General features: G+C 34.1%; 1 protein-coding gene across 6 annotated transcripts in view; it reads right to left on the bottom strand.

Moving 5' to 3' along the window:
• The window catches only part of ANKRD28 (ankyrin repeat domain 28), a 183,179-nt gene that overhangs the window by 74,607 nt on the left and 84,610 nt on the right, over window positions 1–23,962 (bottom strand). For all 6 annotated transcript variants that reach the window (XM_054595438.1, XM_054595441.1, XM_054595440.1 and 3 more), the window contains one exon: window positions 10,108–10,186. In XM_054595438.1, the coding sequence (XP_054451413.1) occupies window positions 10,108–10,186 (79 nt within the window). The remainder of the gene's footprint in view (window positions 1–10,107; window positions 10,187–23,962) is intronic.

Below are 23,962 nucleotides of genomic sequence, written 5' to 3'. Positions count from 1 at the left end.
AGTTAAGAATATGGACTCTGTAGTCAGAGGGCCTAGGTCTGAATGATGGTTCTAGCTTTTATCAGCAGTACAACTTTCAGCCGTAAATCTTAAAATGCTTTAGTTTCCTTACAGTTGAGAGGACAAAATGAGAGAAATGAAAAGGCTAAATTTAGCACAGTATTTGGGATATAGTAAGCAATCACTGTTTCCTCTTACTTCACCCTATTCAATAATTGTGAAATTAATTCTACTAGATTCTAGTGATAATATAACTTCTAGGGAAGGATTCACTGGTTTGATTACATGTAACATGTCAAAAATGATACCCTTATCCACAAATCTCAGAGTTGCATCATGTATAAACATTTGGTTTCCAATGTATTTAGTTATAAACTTTAGGTTAAAGAGAGTATTTATCTTAAAAAACCAAACACACCAAAATATAAAAGAGGATGTGAAGAAATACCATCTTCAATACAAGAAAACAGTTACAACCACAAACCAAACTACGGAGAATTCCTATCAAAAACAGTGGCATCTATACCAGAATAAGAAAGGATATCGAGTAAAGTGAAGCTTCTTCAGATCCTGGAAAGACTACTGAGTCTTCTATAAGATCATGTTTGTGTGTATGTCCGTCCATCTGTCCCTTCTTCTCTGCTATGTTCTAGAATCCTTATCTAACAATCTTTTAAAGGAGTTGTGTGGGTTATCCACAGAGGACGCTCCCTATAGAATTCTATCACACAGAACAACAACGTGGGGCAGTGCCAGAGGAGGGGCCAACCAGACATCTTTATTATCTTCGACTCAGCTGAAGATGGAGGGTAAAAGCCAATCATCAGGGGATCAGTACCTGAGAACCTACGATCTAAGGAGCTGCCAATAACCTATATTATCCTAAGTATATCAAAAATTAAAGAAAGAGAATCCACTGTTAAGGACTGAGAGAAAACACACTGGTTTGAAAGCTATTTGAAGAAAGCAAACCTAACTGATACTCACTTTTTGCCCCTTCTTACTCCATTCTTTAGTAAAGAGCTGTTATGGAGAGAAGCATATTCCTCAAAGATATCTAAGAATCTGAAAGTATACATCACAGGACTAGAACAAAAATATAAGGGAGCAGAGTAAGCTGAACAAAATACAGTTAATAGGTATATTTAAAAGAAGTTATCCCAGGAAAGGAGAGGATTAACTTGTAAACTATTCTCTATACACAACCTCAGAGAAATTAAGCTCTGAAGAGAAACCTCAAAGAAGAGTTCCAAGAAAGAGGTAAGATAATGTAAAGAGATGAGAACTGGTAGAGGTCAGGTAAGAAAAAGGAAAACAAAAAATTACAGATAACAGTCAAGAAACAATAGAAAAAGAGAACAAACACAACTTAAAACATAGTCAAGAATCTGAAACCACGGTCAGAGTGAATCTTTAAAAACCATGTCACTCCAATAAACATTCTCCATTGTTTTTTAATAACACTTTAAGGGCCAAAGCAAGTCTTTACCACAGTCTACAAAGTCACATACGATTTGGAACCTTCCCACCTCTCTGCTTCATCTCCTACTGCTCCTTTCACCTGCCTCCACACATACTACCACTTCACGACACTTGTTCTTGCTGTTCTCTCAATTTCCGCCAAATATCCAAGGCTTGCTTCCTTATTTTCTTCAGTTATTTTATCAAATGTCATATTATCATGAATCCTTTCCTGATAACACAATATAAAACAGCAACTGACCCCACCCAACATATTACTCTAATTTTTTCATAGCAATTACCACTATAAGACAAACTATATATATTAACTCATTACTGTCTTCCCCATTAAAAGATACACACATTGAAGGCTAGGACTTTATCTATTCTATTCACTGCTCTACGCAGAGTACCTAGAATAGTGCCTAATACACAGACATACTCCTTAGATATTTGTTGTATGAATGAAGGACAGGTATAAGGAAATAACCTAAAACTAAATGGAAAAGACAAAATTACAATCGGAAAGACTGATAAAGACAGATGGAGATCCAACTTAGCAGAAAAATATACCCAGAAGAATTTAATAATAAACACACAGAAATAAAATATTCAAAGATTTAATGGAAGATATAAATGAAATAAAAATCTGAATTTCAGAAGTAAAAGTGCTCTATCATATTATGTCCCAAGAAAAATAATCAATAGATTTAGCCTTAGTAAAGTTAGTATTAAATTTTAGGAGTAAGAATTGAATCGTATAGGCATCCAGGTAGAAGAGAAGTGGTAACAGTAGTGGAAGATGGTGTAGGGTATATAAATAAGATGAGAAGAGCTTGATCCAAGACTTTCGATCAAATCTAGAAGAAACTGGAGTAAGATCTACAAAGTTTAGAGGAAAAAGCATGAATAGAGAATTTTATTACTAGCCAATCTACCCTTCAGTTAAATAAAAAAGGCAACAGTCCCAAATAAATAAGATACCAGGAAATATGACATCCATGAGCTCTTACTGAAAATAGGAAAACAAAAATCACTTGATGATAGTGTCTATTCAGCCAAGAGATATATCAAAATAAAAAAACTTGGGAATAGAGAAACTATGGATAAAGACAGAGGGGTATGTGTGTATAAACAGTAGGAGTTATGATTATAAGACAATGTAAAGTCAAAATTCCCAACAATGAAAATACAAGAGTTAAACAAGTTAAAGGAGGTTATTTCCTAATTTTTCAACACAAAAAATCAGAAAATAATCAAAACCAGAAACATAAACATGGGAGAATAGGGTTTTATAGAATGATTTCAATCTTTTTACATTCTTCATTTTTCCTTTTTAAGAAATATTTTAGGAACAAATAACCTTGCCAGGGATACCACAATAGTTTTTATAATAGAAAATCATTGTAATTTACTTTATTGTGTGCTCTCATTGAAGCACAGCATCACTTTTCAATAATGCTAGAACTATGTGGGGATGGTTTCACATTGCTTAATTTCCTTAAGTCTACACCAGTTAAGGTTAACCTAATGTAACATGTTATTGGTAATTAAGGGCAAAAACAATCTCCCCTAAACTTTTCTACACTCTTTTTGTCACTAACTCTGAAAAAATCAGCTTAATTTGTTGCCTATTTTTATCTCCATGTATGTAATCATCTTCTTCAGGAAATCAATCAGGATGAACACCTAATTTATAACTAAACTTATAGTACAATTATAAGGTAGTTCTGAAATCCGTGTCTAACTTGGGCTTCAACAACAATGGCATTCAAACCAAATTTAGGTAGAACCCCCAAAGCACCAATACAGAACCTTAAGAGTCTACATATGTGTGAAGACTACTCTCCTGAGTGTATTCATCCTCCCCCAAGTTTTAGGGACATGACTGACATATAACTTTGGTTCTGTTTTAGGTGTACAATACAATGTGGCATACACATATCGCAAAATGATTTAATATCCATTATCTCACATTGTTAAACATTTATTTTTCTGGTGATGTGAACATTAATCTATTCACTTAAGACACTGTCAAACACACAGGTTGGGGCAAAAGTAGGTTTACGATTGTTCGGATGGAAAATAATAAAATAATGAATAAATAATAATACAAGAATAAACTGTGTTTCACATACTCTCAACTGTAAACCTACTTTTGCTCCACCCCATACAATACAGTATTGTTAACTGTAGTCACCATGCAGCACATTATATCCTTATAACTTATTTTATAACTGGAAATCTGTACCTCTTGACCACCTTTACCCATTTACCCGATACCATATTCCCCACCTCTGGTAACCACCAATCTATCCTGTTTTTATGAGTTCAGTTTCTTTCTCTGTCTGGTTTATTTCCCTAGTGCAATGTCCTCAAGTTTCATCCATGTTGTTGCAAATGGCAGAATTTCCTTCTTTTTATGGCTGAATAATATTCTACTATGTGTGCACGCGCGTGTGTGTGTACATCTTCTTTATCCACCTGATGACAAACACTTAGGTTGTTTCCATATCTTGACTATTGTGAATAACACTGCAATGAACATGGGAGTAGAGACACCTCTTTGAGATGGTGATTTCATTCCTTTGGGTATATACCCAGAAGTGAAACTGCTGAATCATAAGGCAGTTCCATTTTTAATTTTTTAAAGAATTTCCATATTGTTTTCCATGATGGTTGTATCAATTTATGTTTCCACCAACAGTGCACATCAGTCCCTAGGTTCCCTTTTCTTCACATCCATGCCAATACTTGTTATCTCTTGCCATTTTGATGACAGCTATTCTAAAAAGTGTGAGGTGGTATCTCATTGTGGCTTTACTTTGCATTACCCTGATGATTAGTGATGTTGAACAACTTTTCATGTACCTGTTGGCCATATATGTGACTTTTTGGGAAAATGTCTCTTCAGTTCCTCTGCCTAATTCTTAATCAGATTTAAAAAAAAAAATTTGCTATTGAGTTGTATAAGTTCTTTATGTATTTTGGATATCAAGCCCTCACCAGATATATGGATTGTAAGTATTTTTTTCCATTCTTTTGGTTGTCTTTTCATCTTATTGCTTTCCTTTGCTGTGAAGAAGCTTTTTAGTTTGATACAGACTTGCTTGTTATTTCTACTTTTGTGGCCTTTGGTGTCAAATACAAAATATCATTGCCAAGACTGATGTTAAGGAGCTTACCCCTATGTTTTGTATATGGTGTAAGATAGCAGTCCAGTTTCATCTTTAGCATGTGACAGTCCAGTTTTCCTAATTGGACATTTATTGAAGAGAATGTCCTCTCCCCCATTGTATTGTATATTCTTTTTATCATAAATTAATTGACTATATATGTGTGAGTTTATCTCAGGGCTCTTTTTTTTTTTTTTACACTGACCTATGTGTCAGTGTTTATGCCAATATTATACTGTTTTGATTACTCTAGCTTTGCAATACGGTTTAAAATTAGAAGGCATGATGTCCCCAGCTTTGTTGCTCTTTCTGAAGACTGCTTTGGCTATTGCAGTTCCAGACAAGTTTTAGAATTATTTTTTCTATTTCTATGAAAGATGCTGTTAGAGACAGGAATTAAATTGAATCTGTGGATTATTCTGGGTAGTACAGACTCTAACAATGTTTACTCTTTCAATTCATGAGCACAAAATATCTTTCCATTTATTTGTGTCCTCTTCATTTTATTCCATCAATGTCATATAGTTCTTTCACTTGGTGAAATTTATTCCTAGCTATTTTACTCTTTTTGATGCAATTGAAAGTGGAACTGTTTTCTTATCTTTCCAATAGTTTGTTAATAGTACATAGAAATGCAACAGATTTTTTTTTATTGTTTTGTATCCTGCAACTTTACAGAATCATTAGTTCAGTTTTTGGTGGAGTCTTGACAGTTTTCTGTACATAATATCATGTAATGTGCCAATAAAAGCAGTTTTGCTTCTTACTTTCTAATTTAAACAGCTTTAATTTATTTTTATTTTTATTTTTTTACTAAGTGTTCTGGCTAGGAGTTCCAGAGCTATGTTGAATAAAAGTGATCGAGTGGGCATTCTCATCTTGTTACTGATTTTTTAAAGGAAAAGCTTTCAGCTTTTCACCTTTGAGCATGATGTTAACTCTGGGTCTCTCATATATGGCCTTTATTATGTTAATGTATGTTTTCTGTATTTTCACTTTGCTGAGTTCTTTTATTGTGAATGGATGTTGAGTTCTGTCAAATGCTTTTTCTGCATCTATTGAGATGATCATATGAGTTTTATTCTTCATTTTGTTAATGTGATGTATTGCACTGACTGATCTGTAGATGTTGAACGTATCCTGCATCCCTGGAATAAATCTCACTTGATAATGCTGTATGACCTTTTTAATGTACTGCTGAAATCAGTTTGCTAATATTTTGTTGAGGATCTTTGTAAATATGTCCATCAGGAATAGTGGTCTATAATTTTCTCTTTCTATAGTGTCCTTGAATTTCTTTGTTAACAGAACAATGTAAAAAAAAGTGTGGCAGAGTTCCTGCCTTTTCTGCTTTTTGGGAGAGTTTGAGAACAATTAGTAATATTTTTTTTTTTTTAACAACTTGGTGAAATTCACCAGTGAATCCATCTCTCCTAGACTTACATTATTTTGTTGGGAGATTTTTTTTGTAGTACAGATTCAATCTCCTTACTAGTAAACGGTCTGTTCAGATTTCCTATTTCTACATTATTCAGTCTTGGTTGTACGTTATACATGATTCAACTGTATCTTTCTAGGAATTTATCCACTTTATCTAGATTGTCCAATTTGCTGACATGTAATCTGTTCATAGTTCTTGCTTATGATCCCTTGTATTTCTGTGGGATCAGCTGTAAAATGTCTCCTCTTTCATTTATTTTATTTACTCGAGTTCTCTTTTTCTTGGTAAGTCTAGCTAAAGCTCTTTGTTTCTGTTTTAGGTGTACAATACAATGTGGCATACACATATTGCAAAATGATTTAATATCCATTATCTCACATTGTTAAAAATTTATTTTTCTGGTGATGTGAACATTAATCTATTCACTTAAGACACTGTCAAACACACAGGTTGGGGCAAAAGTAGGTTTACGAAAGCTCTGTGTATTTTATTTATTTATTTTTTAAAAATTAAGCCTTTGTTTCATTGATCTTTTTATTTTATTTATTTCTACTCTGATCTTAAATTTATGAAGACTTGTTTTGTGACCTAACATATGATCTATCCTGGAGAATACTCCATGTGCATGTGAGGAGAATGTGAATTCTGTGATTGGATGAAATGTTCTGTAAATGTCTATTAAGTCCACCTGTTATAATCTGCAGTTTAAGTCCAATGTTTCCTTAGAATTTTGTTTGGATGATCTAGGCATTGTTAAAAACTCAACTAAAATTTGAATATAATTTTTTTTTTTTACTGGCTTGTTATTTTGGAAATATATTTCTACTACTTAGAACTCAACAGTTGGCTTATACTTATTGCTTTATAAATTATGTACCATATATTCTATAAAACCATTCTAATCAACTTTCAAAGAGTTAATGGGAATTTTAAATTCATATAACGTGAATGAACTGAAGAAACATTTTGGAAATTGTTATTTTTTTTATAAAAATTAGCATGAGCCATTTCATATATACAAAGTTATTGCAAATGCTATAATCCACCAAACTAAAATTCCTTCTTATTCAGGTTTCAGTCTCCTAAATTAAAGAGGTATTTTTATAGAAAGCCATGGTAGTCATCCTGTATAACATCAATTTTAAAAGGAACACATTCCTGATTATTCCCTATCTTTTAAATTGTTATAACTCTGTTATTTATAAATTACACAAACCCTTGTTATTTACTCAGCTACTTAGGAGCCCTGTTCAGTCAGATGCTTATGTATAGCTTTTAAAGGCTGCTTTTTGATTCAAGAATTTGCTGAATAAGACTTTATGTACTCCAACTATACAGATATTTTCGTCCTTTGTCTCTCTAGATTGTGGAAACAAACTCTTTTCCATTTTTCCCCATAGTTAAGTCAGTCCTTCCATTTTAATATTTCAGAATGTGACTGGATTTCAAAATAGGAAATAGATAATTTTTAAAGAGAAGGGCTACTTAAAAAAATAATAGCACAAATTTTAATGATCTATTATATACCAGGTACTTTTCTAGGTATTTTAACTATATCACCTTATTTGTTCTGATGAGTCTGTAAAATGCACATTATTCTCACTTATCTGATGAGGAAGTCAAGGATGAAACATTAGCTCTTTATACTACCTGTTGTGCCACTCATGACAACACAGAGCCTGGTTTATTTTTCATTTGAATGTAGAACACTGAGGTTCTATTTTAGAAATCTAGCCTTGGATTTAATTTCAGCTCATTTTACTCCAAATCCAACTAGGCTTTTATTTATTTATTTTTTCTTAAATTAGTACCTAGTAAATAGTCTGAAGATCTATCAACTTCTAAGGAAGAACTTCATTTGCATCCATAGGAAACAAATCATTTACCTTCTTTTCCTTTCTAGTCACCTCATCCCCTTCAACCCCATGCTACTAACCTATTTCCATCTCTCCCAGCCTCATTTCCACTAAAGACTTTGGGAAACTGGGACCAAAATGTGAACACACTTCAAAAAAGAAGACAGAGCCTAAACTTATACTGCTATAATCATACATATATTCAACAAGTATTTACTCAGAACCTATTATTTATTTACCATGGTTATATGCATTGGGAATAAAATTTAGGAAGCAAAGCAGTTTAAATCCTTGACTTCTGGGGACTTTATATATTTGTAGTGAGAGAATGGCAGGAAACAACTAAAAATTTTTTATTCTTTATACTATACATTAATTAATTCAGAACTTTGTTTTTCCTTTTAAAATTAGCTACATGAGTTATTCCTAAGATGGGTAAAATACAATATAATATTAAAAGTATTTTTCAAAGAAGTGTTAAAATAGCTTTTTATACATGTACAATAATTTATACAAGATTTTTATTCAAATTATTCAAGACTTAAAGCTTTCTTGCAAATGCTTCTGTCATGCTTATTATCCGATACAATCACACTCATAAGGCTCATGTGACTATCATACTTGCAAATACCAGGAAGTCAACCTTCTATAACTAACTAAATACCCTTGATGCAAAGTCACTTTAAAAGGAAGGGATTAAGTCAAATTGAGCGTTTGGAAAGTTTCTCCTAGGTATAAAAAATTTCAATGGGGGAGAAAAATCCCTCTATGTTGAATCATAAAGTCCTTATGTGAAAATGAAAGTAAATGAGCAGAATTCTGTGGTAAGATGAAAAATATGCATCAGTAGAATCCTTATACAAAGTCTTAGACATTAAACTAACTGGAATTACACTTTTTACAGCTTAGCTATTTCTTAACATAAAACTGTTTCTTGGGCAACATTTGTAAAAAATACTATATATTAACTTGTATTCCATTAATTCATATTAAAGCAGAAGATATTCCAATTACGAGGATATCTGATTTTTCTCTTGAATCCCCTCAGTTCTATGGCTAGTAAATTTCAGCTGAAAACTAGTGAATTAGTAACCACAGAAGAACAGACACATTCAAAGGAGTACATCAGTGATGAAGTTATTCACGGATATGTTAATATAAGAATATTAGCTAGGTCCATATTTAACTATATTTAATTCCATATGATCATTAAACTATAACCTAATAGAACCAGATTTTTAAAATTTTATGAACTTATACTGGCAAAATCCTGTTTATGCTATTTAATAGACTGTGATTAAAAATTTTCCTCAGTGCTCCTCCCAAATATCAAAGAAATGATACTATTATTGTTCCAATTGCATTCATTATGCACATATCTGTGCTATCTGGCAACACAGCCACAGTTCAAACACATGTATCCTTTCTCAATAAATATCATTTATAATAATTTAGCTACAACAAAAATATTCCTAAATTCTGTTTGCCTCTTTTATGACTACTGGCAGTCTGACCACAATAGTAGCTATTCTTTAAGAGACAGTTGTACCATTACTTCATACTGTAAAATCTTAAACAGTTTAGAATAAATAAAAAATAAAACATGATTTCCTAAAATGTGTTTTACAGGTCCTCAAATACCATTAGACAGAAGCTATTTAAGGACAGAAATCTTGATGGTATCACTTTCAATATTTATCTACAATCATGCCATTTCTTACCACCTCCACTGCTGTACTTTGACTAAATGACCATCACCTCCCCCTTGGAGAACCACAAACATCTTTAAGCAACTCTGTGCTCCACAATGAATACTCTATATAACACCCTACCCCATATAATGCTCATTCACCCCATTCTTCTCATCTACTTTTTCATTCTCCTATAGCACTTATCATCTTCTAACATACTGTAAAGTTTACTTGGATTTATAACCTGCTTTTTTTTATTAGAATATTATGTTCTCAAGGGCAATGATCTTTGTTTTGTTCTTTAATGTACACTAACCTCTGAAACAGTACTTGGCACATGATGTGAGATCAGTTTTTGTAGAATGAACAAATAAATTTCAGCTTATTAAATAAATATGAAGAAACAGTCAAATAGGTTTGATAAATATTAATTATAACAAAAATATGCACGATGTGTTCTCATTTTATAGAGCTTACCATACCAGATAAAATAAGCAGTTCAATGATCTCTGCATCTCCAAGATAGGAAGCGGCATGCAGTGGAGTTCTCTTTTCATTGTCCTGTGATAAGGAGGAAAAGTGGCACGTAAGTTTTAATATAAAGTTAACTTTAACATACTTTAAATGAAGAAAAACCACTTAATTACCACCTTACTATTTCCACTACTCTAGTCTGCAAGTTCCAGAGTATTTCCTTGTTAGGAGAAGAAAAAAAGGGGGGAAAAATGGCTTTGAAAGAATGGTATAAAGTGCAGCAAAGAATAAAAGAAAGAAACCTAAGATGGCCAAAAGGAAAAAAAGAAAAAAAAGAAAAAAACAGCTTCTTTGACTTTCTTTGAATAAAGATACTTAGGCTTCTGACACGCACAGGCAAATTTCCTTTACTTCATACTGTATCCCTGCCAATACATTTCCATAATTTTACACAGTTTAGAGTTGTTGACCTAACTAAATAAAAGGAATCTTAACGGTCCAAAATTTTTGCTTATTAAAATGTTTCCACAGGAGTGCCCATGGTGGCAAAAAAAGAAACTTCCTCGGGACATTTGAAATTATTCCTTAATACAATCTTAAGGTTTTTCCTTAAAGTTCCTGCCAACTTCATTTTTGGCTCTCAATATATATTCCTACCTTTCTAAATACCAAAATACAGTTTTCCAAATCTTTCTCCAGGAAGAGAAGCTACATCTAAATGTATTACTTCATGTACTTCCACCCCTCAAACAACGTTTTCCAGTTTGAAAACCAAGATGTTAGGGTAAAGTCACATTCCGAGATTTTTAATTCATATTTACAACTCATCTAAAGTTATAACAGAGTGTTGCTGATGTGACTGCATCTGAGAAAGCTATTCATTTAGAAATAATTACTTTGAAATTTACATTAACTTTTTTTTGATACAGGTTTTTGTGACAGATGTTAGTGTTTTCACTTGTCCCTTTCTTCCTTTGTCCATAAAAATAAAGTGTTAGCTGCCTTGAAGTCTAGGAGTGTATTCCTAGACTTGTTACTTAGTGTGGACTAATGGTATGATAGTGGAAGTTAAAGGCACAACTTTCAGGTCATCTTCAACTAAAAGAGAGGACCACTTTAGAGATGGGCTAATACTTTTCCACTTCCCGCAGGCTGGAAGATAGATGTGAAACTGAGTCAGCTTTGACCATGCAGAGGGAGGCAATATCTCAGAAGCATGTCATGCAACAACATCTGAATGATCTTACAGAAAAGGGTTACCCCACAAACCTGGACCACAATTTCTTTTAATAGCCTAGAAGTTATACTACTTCTTTGCCTAGGTATTGTATTTTGGGGTCTCCTACTATATCAGAATTCAAGATTTAAAACAATGAAAAATTTATTTCACATTTTAATAATTTTCTAGTTTGGCAATACCCCAATTGCTCTAAGAAAGGATAGACAGACATCAAGAGTAAATTAGTAGAAAACGCTAGTCAAAACAGAGGTTGAAAATACTCATAGGCACTCAAAAATGGCTTAGCTGTACTCTACTCAAGGTATTATAAAGATGTAAAAATCATCACTGGCTCTTCATACACTTCTTCATATAATTTTAATATATTTGAGACTGTTTTTTTTCCTTACAACAGTAACAGATGCTCCAGTACAGGGAGATTGGTCTAGTGGCTTTTAATGTTGTTTACTAAGCTAAGAGTTTTATCTCTCTAACCACACTGAATTTCTACAAGCCCATGTTTTTTATTCTAGTAAATACTCCAGGCAAACAGATTTCTCTGCACAGAAATTACTGAACAATTTAGTCATTAAAAAGCTATGACAAAAACCACTAAAATGTTAGATTTCATTGAAAGCTGAGTACTAAATCAGTCATTTTAATAAAATAATCCTTGGTTTAATGCTTTTTAGTGTTAACCATTAAATAGCAAACTTCCCCAGAGTGTTCAAATATCACCAGACCCCCTCAAATTGAGAAACATATTTATTACACAGGATAAACCATACCACACACACACACAGTGAGTCATTTATGTGTGAGGGATGTCAGGAATTCTATGACTCAAAGCCTTAAATACTATTAATGTATTTTATGACTCATGAACATAGTTTTCCCTCTCTAAAAAGCAATTTAAGAAAAAAGGAAAACAAATCAGTCCATTAAAAATTTAACCTATCATCTTTAAATATAATAGTTAAATATTAAAACTCAAACAACAAAATTTATTTAAGATTCCTTTTAATAAAATTAATTAAAATGAAAAAATGACTCTTTCCTTTTATATACTAATTCCATTTCATGGAATTTTTCTTAGACAAAGATATTTTTATCTGTGTACAAACAAAAGATTAAGTATATTTATTGATCATCATGAGAAGCAAAGCGATGAAAATAATTTAAATGCCCACTAAAAGAGAAATGGTTATCTAAAATTATGAAACACAAGAAGTTCTTAACCACTCTTCATTTAACAATCTTCATTCACATGATCAATCAATATTCTCTGCTTCCTGACTAAAACTCATGGAGACTTTGGCACATGACATATGTTGACTGTTAGACTACCACTAGTAAGATCATGCACTTTTGTTCCCCTCACTGGATGTATGTTTATCAAGAGTAAGACTTGTCACCACAACTGTTTGTGCCAATTGTACCTGGCAATCATAACTACACAATTTATTTAAATATTACATAAACTGATGAAATAGGAATTAAAAAAGCAATTTGTTTCCATGACCACTGCACTGAATACTTTAAAAAGACTCAATAAAACAAGCTACCAAAAACATAAAAGTGCAGTTGAACTGAGTGTGGCCAAGACAACTGAAACACTAAGGCAAACAGTAAACCTATAGAGAGGTTTTGGCCCAAGTTTGATACTTAAGTGTCTAAATTATCACATCACTTAAACCCAATATAGAAGTTACAGATAACGTATCAGGGGTATGGTCTGTGCAAGGAAGACAACACTGAAATCCTGTCATGAAGTTCACACTGTCAACGAAAAAGCGTTGGTTCAATTTTTTTAAAAATGGCTGGTAAATACACTTGTTACAGTAAAATGCTTAAAGATTACTTTTTATGATTCCCTCTCTAAGACTTTCATAAGCTTATCAGCTACCAGTTATGAACATTATCAGATGAGAGGTCTTGTACAACCATATAATGAAATACCATGTAAGCGTTATGCATCCAATTCCAAAGTGTGGGGGTTTCGCCTCCACACACCCAAGCAATGCTCCAAGACAAACTAATTGAGTTGTCCCACAACTCAATTCTGACACTGTCCTCCAGGATATAACATCAGACCCCACAGATTATGGCTTCAGTCCTACTGAAGACTACTATCCTCCTCTTCAGATATCAATAGCAGGTCCAAGGTTTTTTACCTGTACAGCAGTCCCCCTTTATCTGTAATTTTGCTTTTCGCAGTTACACACTGTCAAGCTTGGTCTTACTTAGGACCAAAATTTCAGAAATAAACAATTCACAAATTTTAAATTGCACACTGTTCTAAGTAGCATGATGAAATCTTGCACCATCCCACCTGGGAAGTAAATCATCCCTTTGTCCAGTGTAGTTTTCCACTCCCAGTCTGTTAGCCACTTTGTAGTTCCCTGCATTATCAGATCAACTGCCTTGGTGCTTGTGTTCAAGTAACCCTTATTTTACTTAATAATGGCCCCAAAGTGTACGAACAGTGATGCTGGCAATTCGGATATGCTAAGATACTTTAAGTGAGAAGGTAAGGACTGTACAGTAAGTTATTTTGCGTGAGAGAGATCACATTCAATGATTAGGTCTTTTTGTAAGCCTATGCCTCTGGTCTGTGAACTTCACAAGTGTTTCTGAGTACCTCCCCCACCATCCTCAAACCTCCACAGTGGGACAGGACAGCTAGAGGGGGCTGGAGTTGGGTATTTCCCCTCTCCCAGGATAATCAGGTTCTGATACCCCAGCAGGTTAGGCTCTGGTTAACTAGTTTCCCCTGAGGGCAGGCCTTGTTAGGACAGAGCGCTCTGCCCTATTTCAGAATGGCTCCTTTTCACCTTCCCTCCCGTTGGAAGCTTTAGGAGAGCTTTCTCTAATATTTACTGTGAGTGCCTGGTCAAGCTCCTGGAGGAAGGTAAATCTGACAATATTGTGGGGGAACAAGGAAAATTACCTGGGATAAAGGAGGACATTACGTAATGGTAAAAGGGTCAATTCTTCAAAAAGACTTGACAATAGTTACGTATATGCACTTAATGACAGAACTTCAAAGTATATGAAAGTAAAGACTGATAAAAATAAAGGAGGAGAGAAATAATCCACAATAATAAGAAACTTCAGCGTAGAATAATAGACAAAAAAGTAGCAAAGGTATAGATGACCTGAACAACACTATCAATCAACTATATCTAATTGGACATTTACCTGACAACAAAATATTACACATTATTTTCAACTGTACTTGAAACATTCATTAAGACAGACCACACTCTCTGGGCCATAAAGCACACCTGAATATATCAAGGGAAATTTAAATTACACAAAGTGGGCACTCTGGTCATAACAGAACTAAACTATTAATCAGTAACAAGAAAAATGCTTAGATAATCCCCAAGTCAAAGAAACCAAAGTAGATACTTTAACAGTAAAATAAAGTAGAAAACTAATTCTAAATTGCCCAATTCCAAATTGTAAAGAGGAAATCTCAATAGACATCAGAAAATATTTTGAACTTAATAAAAATGAAATTGCAATATATCAAAACTTGTGGGATAAAATTAAAGCAGCATTTAGAGGGCAATGTATCTATTCAATGTTACCATCACAAGCAAACTTCTCAAATTAATGATCTAAGCTTTCCCTTAAGAAGCCAGAAAAAGAATAAAATAACCACAAAGCAAGAAGAAGGATAGAAACAATAAGAGCAGAAATCAATGAAATTGAAAACAAAAAAGCAATAAAGAAAATTAATAAATTACATAAATTAATAAATTAATAAATTTGGGTGGGGGGAATCTATAAAATTGATAATCCTCTAGCCAGAGTAACAAAAGAAAAAAAACCAAGCAGTGTCAGGAATAAGAGAGAAAATTATCAGGAGCACCCTCAAAGATATTAATAATAATAAAGGAATAGTATGAAAAATTGTATGCATACAATTTGGATGAAAAGAGCAAGTCCTTAAAAGACACAGAAAGTACTCAAGAAAAAAATAGGTAACCCAATAGTCCTACAGCTATTAAAAAAATAAATTGAACTCATAGGTAAAAACATTAAAAGAAAGAAAACTCCAATGGCAAATTGGAAAAACTTCAATGGCAAATTCTACCAAATATCTAAAGAAGAAATAATACCAATTTCCACATCTAGAAAGCCGAAGAAAAGTGAACACTTTGCACTTTATGAAGCCAACACTTTATTATCCTGATACCAAAACCTGGCAAAGATATTACAAGAAAATTTCAGACTAATTTTGCTCATCAACATAGACATAAATATCCTCAATTAAATATTGGCAAATTTAACCCAAAATACATGAGAAGAATAAATACATCAGAACCAAGTGGGGTTTATTCTGTGATTACAAGTATCCTCAAATTGAACCAACCAATGTAATTCAACATTAATAGTACAGTCAAGGGAAAAATCATATTATCATCATATTTAACAAAACATCTTTTCATGATTTAAAAAACTCAGCGGACTAGGAGTAGAAGGGAACTTCCTTAACCTGATAAAGGGCATTTACAAAAGTTACAGCTAATATCTTACTTAATGATGAAAGACTAAGAGCTTTCCTTCTAAGATCAAAAACAAGGCAAGGTTGTCTACTATTGTGATTTATATTCATTCTCATACTGAAAGTCAAGTAAGTCAAGAAAAAGACATAAAAGGTATGTCAATTGGAAAGAAAGAAAACTGTCTCTATTCATGAACGGTTTATGAAGAAAGTCCCAAGGAATCTATTTCTTAAATCCCATAATAAGTTTAGAAAAGTAGCTGAATGCAAAGTCTACATACAAACGTCATGTGTATTTCTACATACTAGCCATTAACAATTGGAAATAAAAAATTTTAAAAGCTATACACTCACAATGCAAAAGAATGAAAGAGAGTAGAGGGGGAGGGGAGAGGAAGGAACTGCTTAAATATAAACCTAACAAAAATCTTCTGGATTTGTATGCTGAAAACTGCAACACACTCATGAAAGTAAGAAATAAAACCTAAATAGAGATACCGTGTTCACAGACTGGAAGACTCATTATTGCTAAGATGTCCATTTGATCTACAGACTCAATGCAATCTAAATAAAAATCCCAGCAGGATTCCTTGTAAATATTAACAAACTAAAATTTACATAGAAAGGAAGCAAAAATACTAGAATAGTCAAAGCAATTTTCAAAGAAAAGAACAGAGTTAGGTGTCTTATACTGTGTGATTTCAAGAATTACTATAAAGCTGTAGTAATCAAAACAGTGCACTATGAGAAAAAGGAATATCCTGTCCATAATAGAGTCCAGAAATAAACACACACAAATATGACCATTTGACTTTTGACAAATGTATACAAGAAACTAGATGGAGATACAATCTTTTCTTCCCCCTTTTTATTGAACTTATTGGAGTGACACTGGTTAATAAAATTAATAGGTTTCAAACATACAATTCCATAATACATCATGTGTATATTAATTATATTGTGTGTTCACGGCCCCAAGTCTCCTTCCACCACCATTTATCCCCTCTATCCCCTCTTCTACCTACCCCCACCACCCTTTGCCTCCAGTAATCACCATACTACTGTCTGTGTCTGAGTTGTTAAATTAATCCCTTTATCTTTTTTCCCAGACACAAAACCCTCTTCCCCTCTGATAGCTGTCAGTTTGTTCTTTATGAGCCTCTTTCTATTTTGCTTGTTATTTTGTTATTAGATACCACATATGAGTGAAATCATATGGTCCTTGTCATTCTCTGACTGGCTTATTTCACTTTGCATAATATACTCCAGGTCCATCCACGTTGTCACAAAAGCTAAGATTTCCTTTTTACGGCCAAGTAATATTCCATTGAGATACACTCTTTTAAATAAATGGTCCTCAATAGCCACATGCAAAAAAGTAAACATAGACCTATACTTAACATCTAACACAAATATTAACTCGAAAAGGATCAGAGACCTAACTGCCAAATCTAAAATTTCAAAACTTACAGAAGATAGGAGAAAATATGTAGGCTGGGGAAAGAATTCTTGGATGTAATGTCAAAAGCACCATAAAGTTGATAAATGAAACTTCATCAAAATGAAACATTCTCTCCAAGGAAGACAGACAATTAAGAAGATAAAAAGACAAGGCACGCTACTGAAGAAAACATTTGTGAATCACGTATCTGACAGAAACTGTGCATTCATAATATATAAAGAACTCTCAAAACTCAAAAATAAGAAAAAAGCTCAACAAAAGATGGTCAACTACACTTTGTTGGGACAATTTATTTGATAAAGCTTTCAGAAATGAATATAGGGTCTTATTTCTATGACTCAGTTAGGGAAAGACTTCTTAAACAAGAGAGGAAAAGCATTAACCCTAAGGGAAAACACTGAATAATTTGACTACATTAAGATTTCATGTTCAATGACACAATAAAGGGTGAAAAAGCAAGGCGGAATAGAAGATACAAAGCTTTCATAACCAGAATATATAAAGAACTGTTGTAAATTAATAAAAAAGGGAGAGAGCTAAAACAAATGGTCAAGAGATTCAACAGGCACTTCATAAATGAGGCTATATATGAGTGTCTAATAAACATATAAAAAGATACTTGATTCTGTTACCAAAAAACTCAAACTTCACAAATAACAAGATACTATTACATACCAAGCAGAATGGTTAAATAAAGGAAGTATGACACAAACTAAGCACATGGTCCAAGGACATGGACCAACAAAAATTCTCACACAGTGCTTATGGAAATGTAAATTGTTTAATAATATGGCATTCTCCAGTAAGCTGAATATATGCATAGCGTGTATGCCAGAAACTCTATGCCTAGGTATATACTCTATAGAAATGCATGCTCCTGAGCAAGAGGACATGCTTACGAATAGCTGCATTGTCAGGAGTATGCAAAAACTGGAAACGACCAAACTATCAAGGAACAGTAGAATATAAACTGTGGCATATGAATTCAGTGAAATACTAGGAATAATCTTTAGCTTTACATAATGTAGATAAATTTTTAAAATCAGATGTTGTGCAAAAGAACCCAAACCCCCAAAAATACATGTTATATGATTCATTAATTAAAAACATACAAAATTAAATTATATTGGTTAAGGAGGAATAAATAAGTGGCAAAATTATAAAAGAAAACAGATTGACAAGATGGTGGTGGAATAAATGGATGCTACACTAACCTCCTCCCAGGACTAAACTGGAATTAAAACTAAATTAAAGAACAATCATCCGGAATAACCAACTGAACACCAGCTGAAGAAAAGCCTTATAACCAAGGACAGACAGAAGAAACCACATCATCACATCAAAACTGGTAGGGAGTGTGGATGGGGCATGAGAAGGTTGCCTGGGACCCTCTGGGAGGCAGCTGAAGATCTGGAGAGATATTTCAGAGGATGGGGGAATTCCCCCTGAGAAATGTAGGGTCTAAACCCTAAGCTGGGCTCCCCAGCCTATAGCACCACAACCTGGAAAGAAACCCAATTAACATCTGACTATGAAAAGAAGTGGGGTTTCTGCCAGGAAGCGATGGCTACAAACTCAGAGAGTCTCTTAAAGGGCCAACACACAAAATTTCATTTACAACCACTTACCCTGGACTCCGGAAGAGGGAGGGCAAAGTGGAGTAGAGATGCTTGAGAGTCTGGGATTGTGGGTTCTGGGGAAGAGAACTGAAGGGACAGCTGCTAGGATCCCTGTGCTGAGTCATTCCCCCTACTTACAGAGGGCATCTTTGCCAGGCAGAGCACTCCCCTCCAAGTGGCATCAGACTGAGAAGTAATAGACCTGTCTTCAAGAACCACTCTTGCCCCACCCCATGAAGCTAAACCAGGCTGCTGAGTATAGCTGGAGGTTGTTAACTCAGTGATTAAGTCTAACAGCAAAGGGCGCTGGATCTCTGGGAGCTTGGAGACTTCAGCTGTCCCTCCCCTGGCCCTAGTGCTAATAAAACTGGCTTTGGTATGCAGCCTGGTTCTTTCTGCATATAAACTGGCTCAGAAGAGGGAGCCACAAGCTGTGGACCACTGAGAGCTATAAACCGGTGCCCAGGGCCAGTCATGGGCAGTGTCTCACATTGGTTGGCACCAGATCTTTGCAGACCTACCAAATACAGAGAAACAAACACAAACAGGTGGCCAAAAGGGAAAGACAAAGAAACACGCCTCAAAAGAAAGAACAACAGAGTTCCCAATAGAAGAACTAAATGAAATGGAGGCAAGCAATTTATCAGATAAAGAATTTAGAGTAATGATTAGAAGGACACTCAACAGCATGAAAAAAGACATAGATACCATAAAAAAGGACCAGCCAGAAATAAAGAATGCGATTGTCCGAAATAAATAATACGCTGGAAGGAATAAACAGTAGGTTAGATGATGAGGAGGATCAAATCAGTGACTTGGAAGATAAGGTAGAAAAGAACACCCAAGCAGAGCAGCAAAAAGAAAAACAGAATTAAAAGAAATACGGAGAATGTAAGAAGCCTTTGGGACAACATGAAGTATAACAACATCTGCATGATGGGAATACCAGAAGGGAGAGGAAAGTGAGTGAGGAATCGAGAAACCATTTGAGAAAATAATGACTGAAAACTTCCCTAGTCTGGTGATGGAAAAAAAAAAAACCACATATCCAGGAAGCACAGAGGGTCCCAAATAAGATGGATCCAAAGGGGCCTATAAAATGGCAGAGCTTAAAGACAAGTAACGAATCTTAAAAGCCACAAGAGAAAAGTGGGTGGTTACTCCACGGGAGCTCTGATAAAGACTGTCATCTGATTTCTATAAAAAAAACTTGGAGAGTGGTGGGGGTAAAATAGAGACTACTGTACTTGAACAACAATAAAAAAGAAAACTAAGAAAGACTTATGAAAGCAGATTTTTTGTTATACCGTGGGGTGAGAGGAAACAATTCTGATCACACAGTAGGCACAAAAGGCACTCTAAGGCTGTAGCAATGGTCTGTTTCTTGTTCTGGGCAGTGGACACATTGAAATAATTTGTTACATTCTACATTTGTTTTATATAGTCTAAGTGTGTTATATTTCATAATTTTAAAAAGATTAAAAGTCAGACATAAGGAGCTTAACTATTCTTCTAAAATATCAGTTAAAATACATCTGAACTAAGAGTTTTGAAAAGCGTATCAAAAAGTGGCGGAAGACAGGCTCTGACATGATACTTCAGCTTAGGAACAGCAGCTTCCTTTGTTGGTTTGGCAAGTGTTGTTCTCCTGAACTAATGTCCAAAGAGGCACTGAAAATGTCACCTGGAAACTGAAAAAGAAAGCTACTCACCATTTTACCCATGCCCTTCCCCCAACCACCAATTTTGGTCTACAAAAGAATTAAGAATAAAAGTAGGCAGTTTATTACCAGAAATTCACACCAGGCAATCTTTAAAAAAAAAACACAAAAACCCAAACAAAAAGAAAAATTAAAGTAATTTAGTTTTTATGTAAATAAAATTCAAAACCCTCACAATACCTATTTATCTTCCAAACTAATGATAAACGTTAACATATAGCATTCTGTAACTGACTTTTTCCATATATACAAAGATAAATTATATTCTAAAATGATTAGCTTATTTTTTGAGCTTCTACAACATGCTTTAGTAATATTGAAATCATTGATTCTCTATAAAAACTACCAAACAAAAGAATGGTACTTTAGTTTATAATACTTATATAATTTACAGATATTATGCAGCAAGTAATCACATTAAAATATAAAAATGGTGGCGGGAAGGTGGAGACAAATGTATTTGAACAAAAAATAAAAATTAAAAGATATAAAAAAATATATCTCAAGATTTAGCCACTGCAATTTTATGAAAAATGTATATTTACTTAGCAATTAATGTATTGTTAATTACATCATCCACTTTCATAGTAATTGGAAATTGTGTAATCCAAATAAAATAGAAAATATTTTCATTTTTAATTCACTGATTTGAGACAGAGAGAGACTGACTGATTTGTCATTCCACTTAGTTATGCATTCATTGGTTGCTTCTCGTATGTGCCCTGACTGTGGATCAAACCCACAGCCTTGGAGTATCAGGACAATGGTCTAACTAACTGAGTTACCTGGTCAGGGCTATAAAATATTTTCCTTTGAGAATACATGATTTGAAGTGAAAAAGGACAAGAAGTTTCCCAAATCTGACTCTGGCTATTACAGGCACACACAATTAATTACCAATGTATCGGCTATTTACCACATTTTGCCATGTAGAATGTGCATCCATGTTTTCGGCCTAAACTTTTTGGGAAAAAAGTCTTTCATTTTAATTTTAATTCAATGATATATTTTGACACTTGTTTTTGTATTTTAAAGGAATTTTAGCATTTATTTTTGAACATATTATGGTACAAGAAATTTAATGTAACAAATAATTACAAAACACAAGAACAGACACAAGGTATTTCAGGTACTACCCATGTATAAGGCACATCCTTATTTCTCCCTCAAAAATTTGGGCAAAAAGTGCACATTATATACAGCAAAATATGGCAGACTTGTTAATGTGGAACACTGTTTAAGCAGCATGAAAGTGAATCCCATGTTTTCATGATCCATTCTCTCAGCTTTCTAGGCAGTTCTTAACAATGACTGTCAGCTCCCAGGATTCCCCTTCATTTGCCTTTATTTCCATTATTTACTGTGTTGCTTTCATGCTATGTGTTCAGCAACCTTGAACACTTTACATTTATTTACTGTTAATGATTTAGATGTATAATACCATAGTAAAGCCACTTTCTAGTTTGTCAGGGAAACTCTAGTGCTAAAAATGTTATTAAATGCCTTCCCTAAAACCAACTTTTGTCCCTGAGCATTGAAGGCAAGATAGGATTCAGGTCCCTTAGGAGAAAATAGGGTAGATTATGTCCCTTTAAAGCCAATGTTCTGACAAACCATCAACAGAATGCTACAAATAAGAAAGTTACTATTTCACAGGAGAACACAGCCTTTGTCCACAAAGCATTTCAAGTACACTTGATTTTTATTATTATTATTTTTAAAGACATCACCCTTCCTATGTCAAAGTGATTTCAATCGTCTAACACAAGTACTTATGAGGAAGCAAGGCAAATCACTGTGGAAAGAAGCCAGTTCAGCTTAACTGCACTTTGGCAACTGACAGCTCCCACCCACCAAAGCAAAAAAACAAACAAACAAAAAACCTACATATAAACAAAAACAAAAATATACACACACAACATAGCCAAACACTTTTAGATTATAAAGTTGCTAAAGTAAGAGGCTATGTCTTATTTTTATTGATTCTTCTAATATTTTTTAAATGGCTGCTACTTACCATATATTGGGTATAAATACAGAGAATCATTCAAACAAGGTCCCTATCTCCAGAGTTAAAAATTACTGAAAATGGCACAAGTAAATTAATATGAATGTTAAAAAGGAGACGTTCAGAGTACTATGAGCATCTGTTAGGCTGATGTAACACTATCTGGGGGGCTATGAAATGTGTTCCCCAAAAAGGGATATTTAAGTCTTGTATTAGTTTTCTATTGTGGCATAATGAATTACCACAAGTTTAAGCAGCTTAAAACAACAATCATTTGTTAATTAACCATTTTATAGGGCAGAAGCCCAGGCAAGGTGTTTGCAGGGTTCCCTGCTTAGGGTCTCATAAACTTGAAGTCAATGTGTCAGTGGGCTGTGTTCTCATCAGGAGAATATCAGGAACTTCTAGGCTCATTCAGGCAAAATTCAGTTACTTGTAGTTGTGAGAATGAGGTTCCAGTTTTCCTTCCTCACTGTCAGCCAGAAGTTGTCCCCTGCTCCTATAGATTTGCCCCCAATGTTTGCAATGTGACTCATCCCCCATCTTCAAAGTCAGCAACAGAGAATCTGCCTCACATCGAATCCTTTATTCCCTTTGTTTCTGACTCTAGGTGGAGATTTAAAGAGTTCATGTAATTAGGTCAGGTCCATGCAGCTAATCTCACTTTCATAAAGCCAACTGTACCAGATGTCATGAACTAATCACAAGGGTGTCATCTGATCATATTACAGTACAGGAGATTATATAGGATATACATGGGTGAGAATCCTGCCTACCATAAGCTGAAACCTGAAGAATGAACAGAAACTAAAGATGAGGCGAGGGGAGGTGGAGACAATGCGGGCACAGTTGATATGCTGAAGCAGGAAAGAGCATGGAGGAGCAGGGGTAAAAAAGTATGTATGGCTGGTCTCTCTAGTACCCACAGTATAATAACTGGTACATATCTGTCAACAGAATGAACCAATACACCAAGTCATACCAAATTAAGCTAGCTTAGTAAATACTTAAGCTAGTGTATTTACTAAGGGCTTGTATACTTACACCTAACAAGGGAAAAACGAAGAAATTTCTTATAAATACTAAGCCACTAGGCAGAATTGAGGGGTGACAAAACAGGGGGAACATGGACAGAAAACTAAACTGGACATTAAGAAAACTGGGCTCTTATGCTCTCTCCCCTAAATGTAAGTGACCAAATAAAATAAGCTCTAAGGCCTTAGTTTTTCCTCAATTATAAAAGATGGTTTAACTTCTCCATCTCTAAGATCGAGATCCTAACTATCCTAAAAAATGAAAGGCATGGTTTTTACCCTGG

Source organism: Pteronotus mesoamericanus, unplaced genomic scaffold, assembly GCF_021234165.1.
Source record: "Pteronotus mesoamericanus isolate MK-2021 breed Mesoamerican mustached bat unplaced genomic scaffold, CSHL_Meso_final scaffold_54, whole genome shotgun sequence".
Taxonomy (NCBI): Eukaryota; Metazoa; Chordata; class Mammalia; order Chiroptera; family Mormoopidae; genus Pteronotus; species Pteronotus mesoamericanus.
Note: the sequence above shows the minus strand (reverse complement) of the source record. Positions and strands in the feature narration are given on the sequence as shown.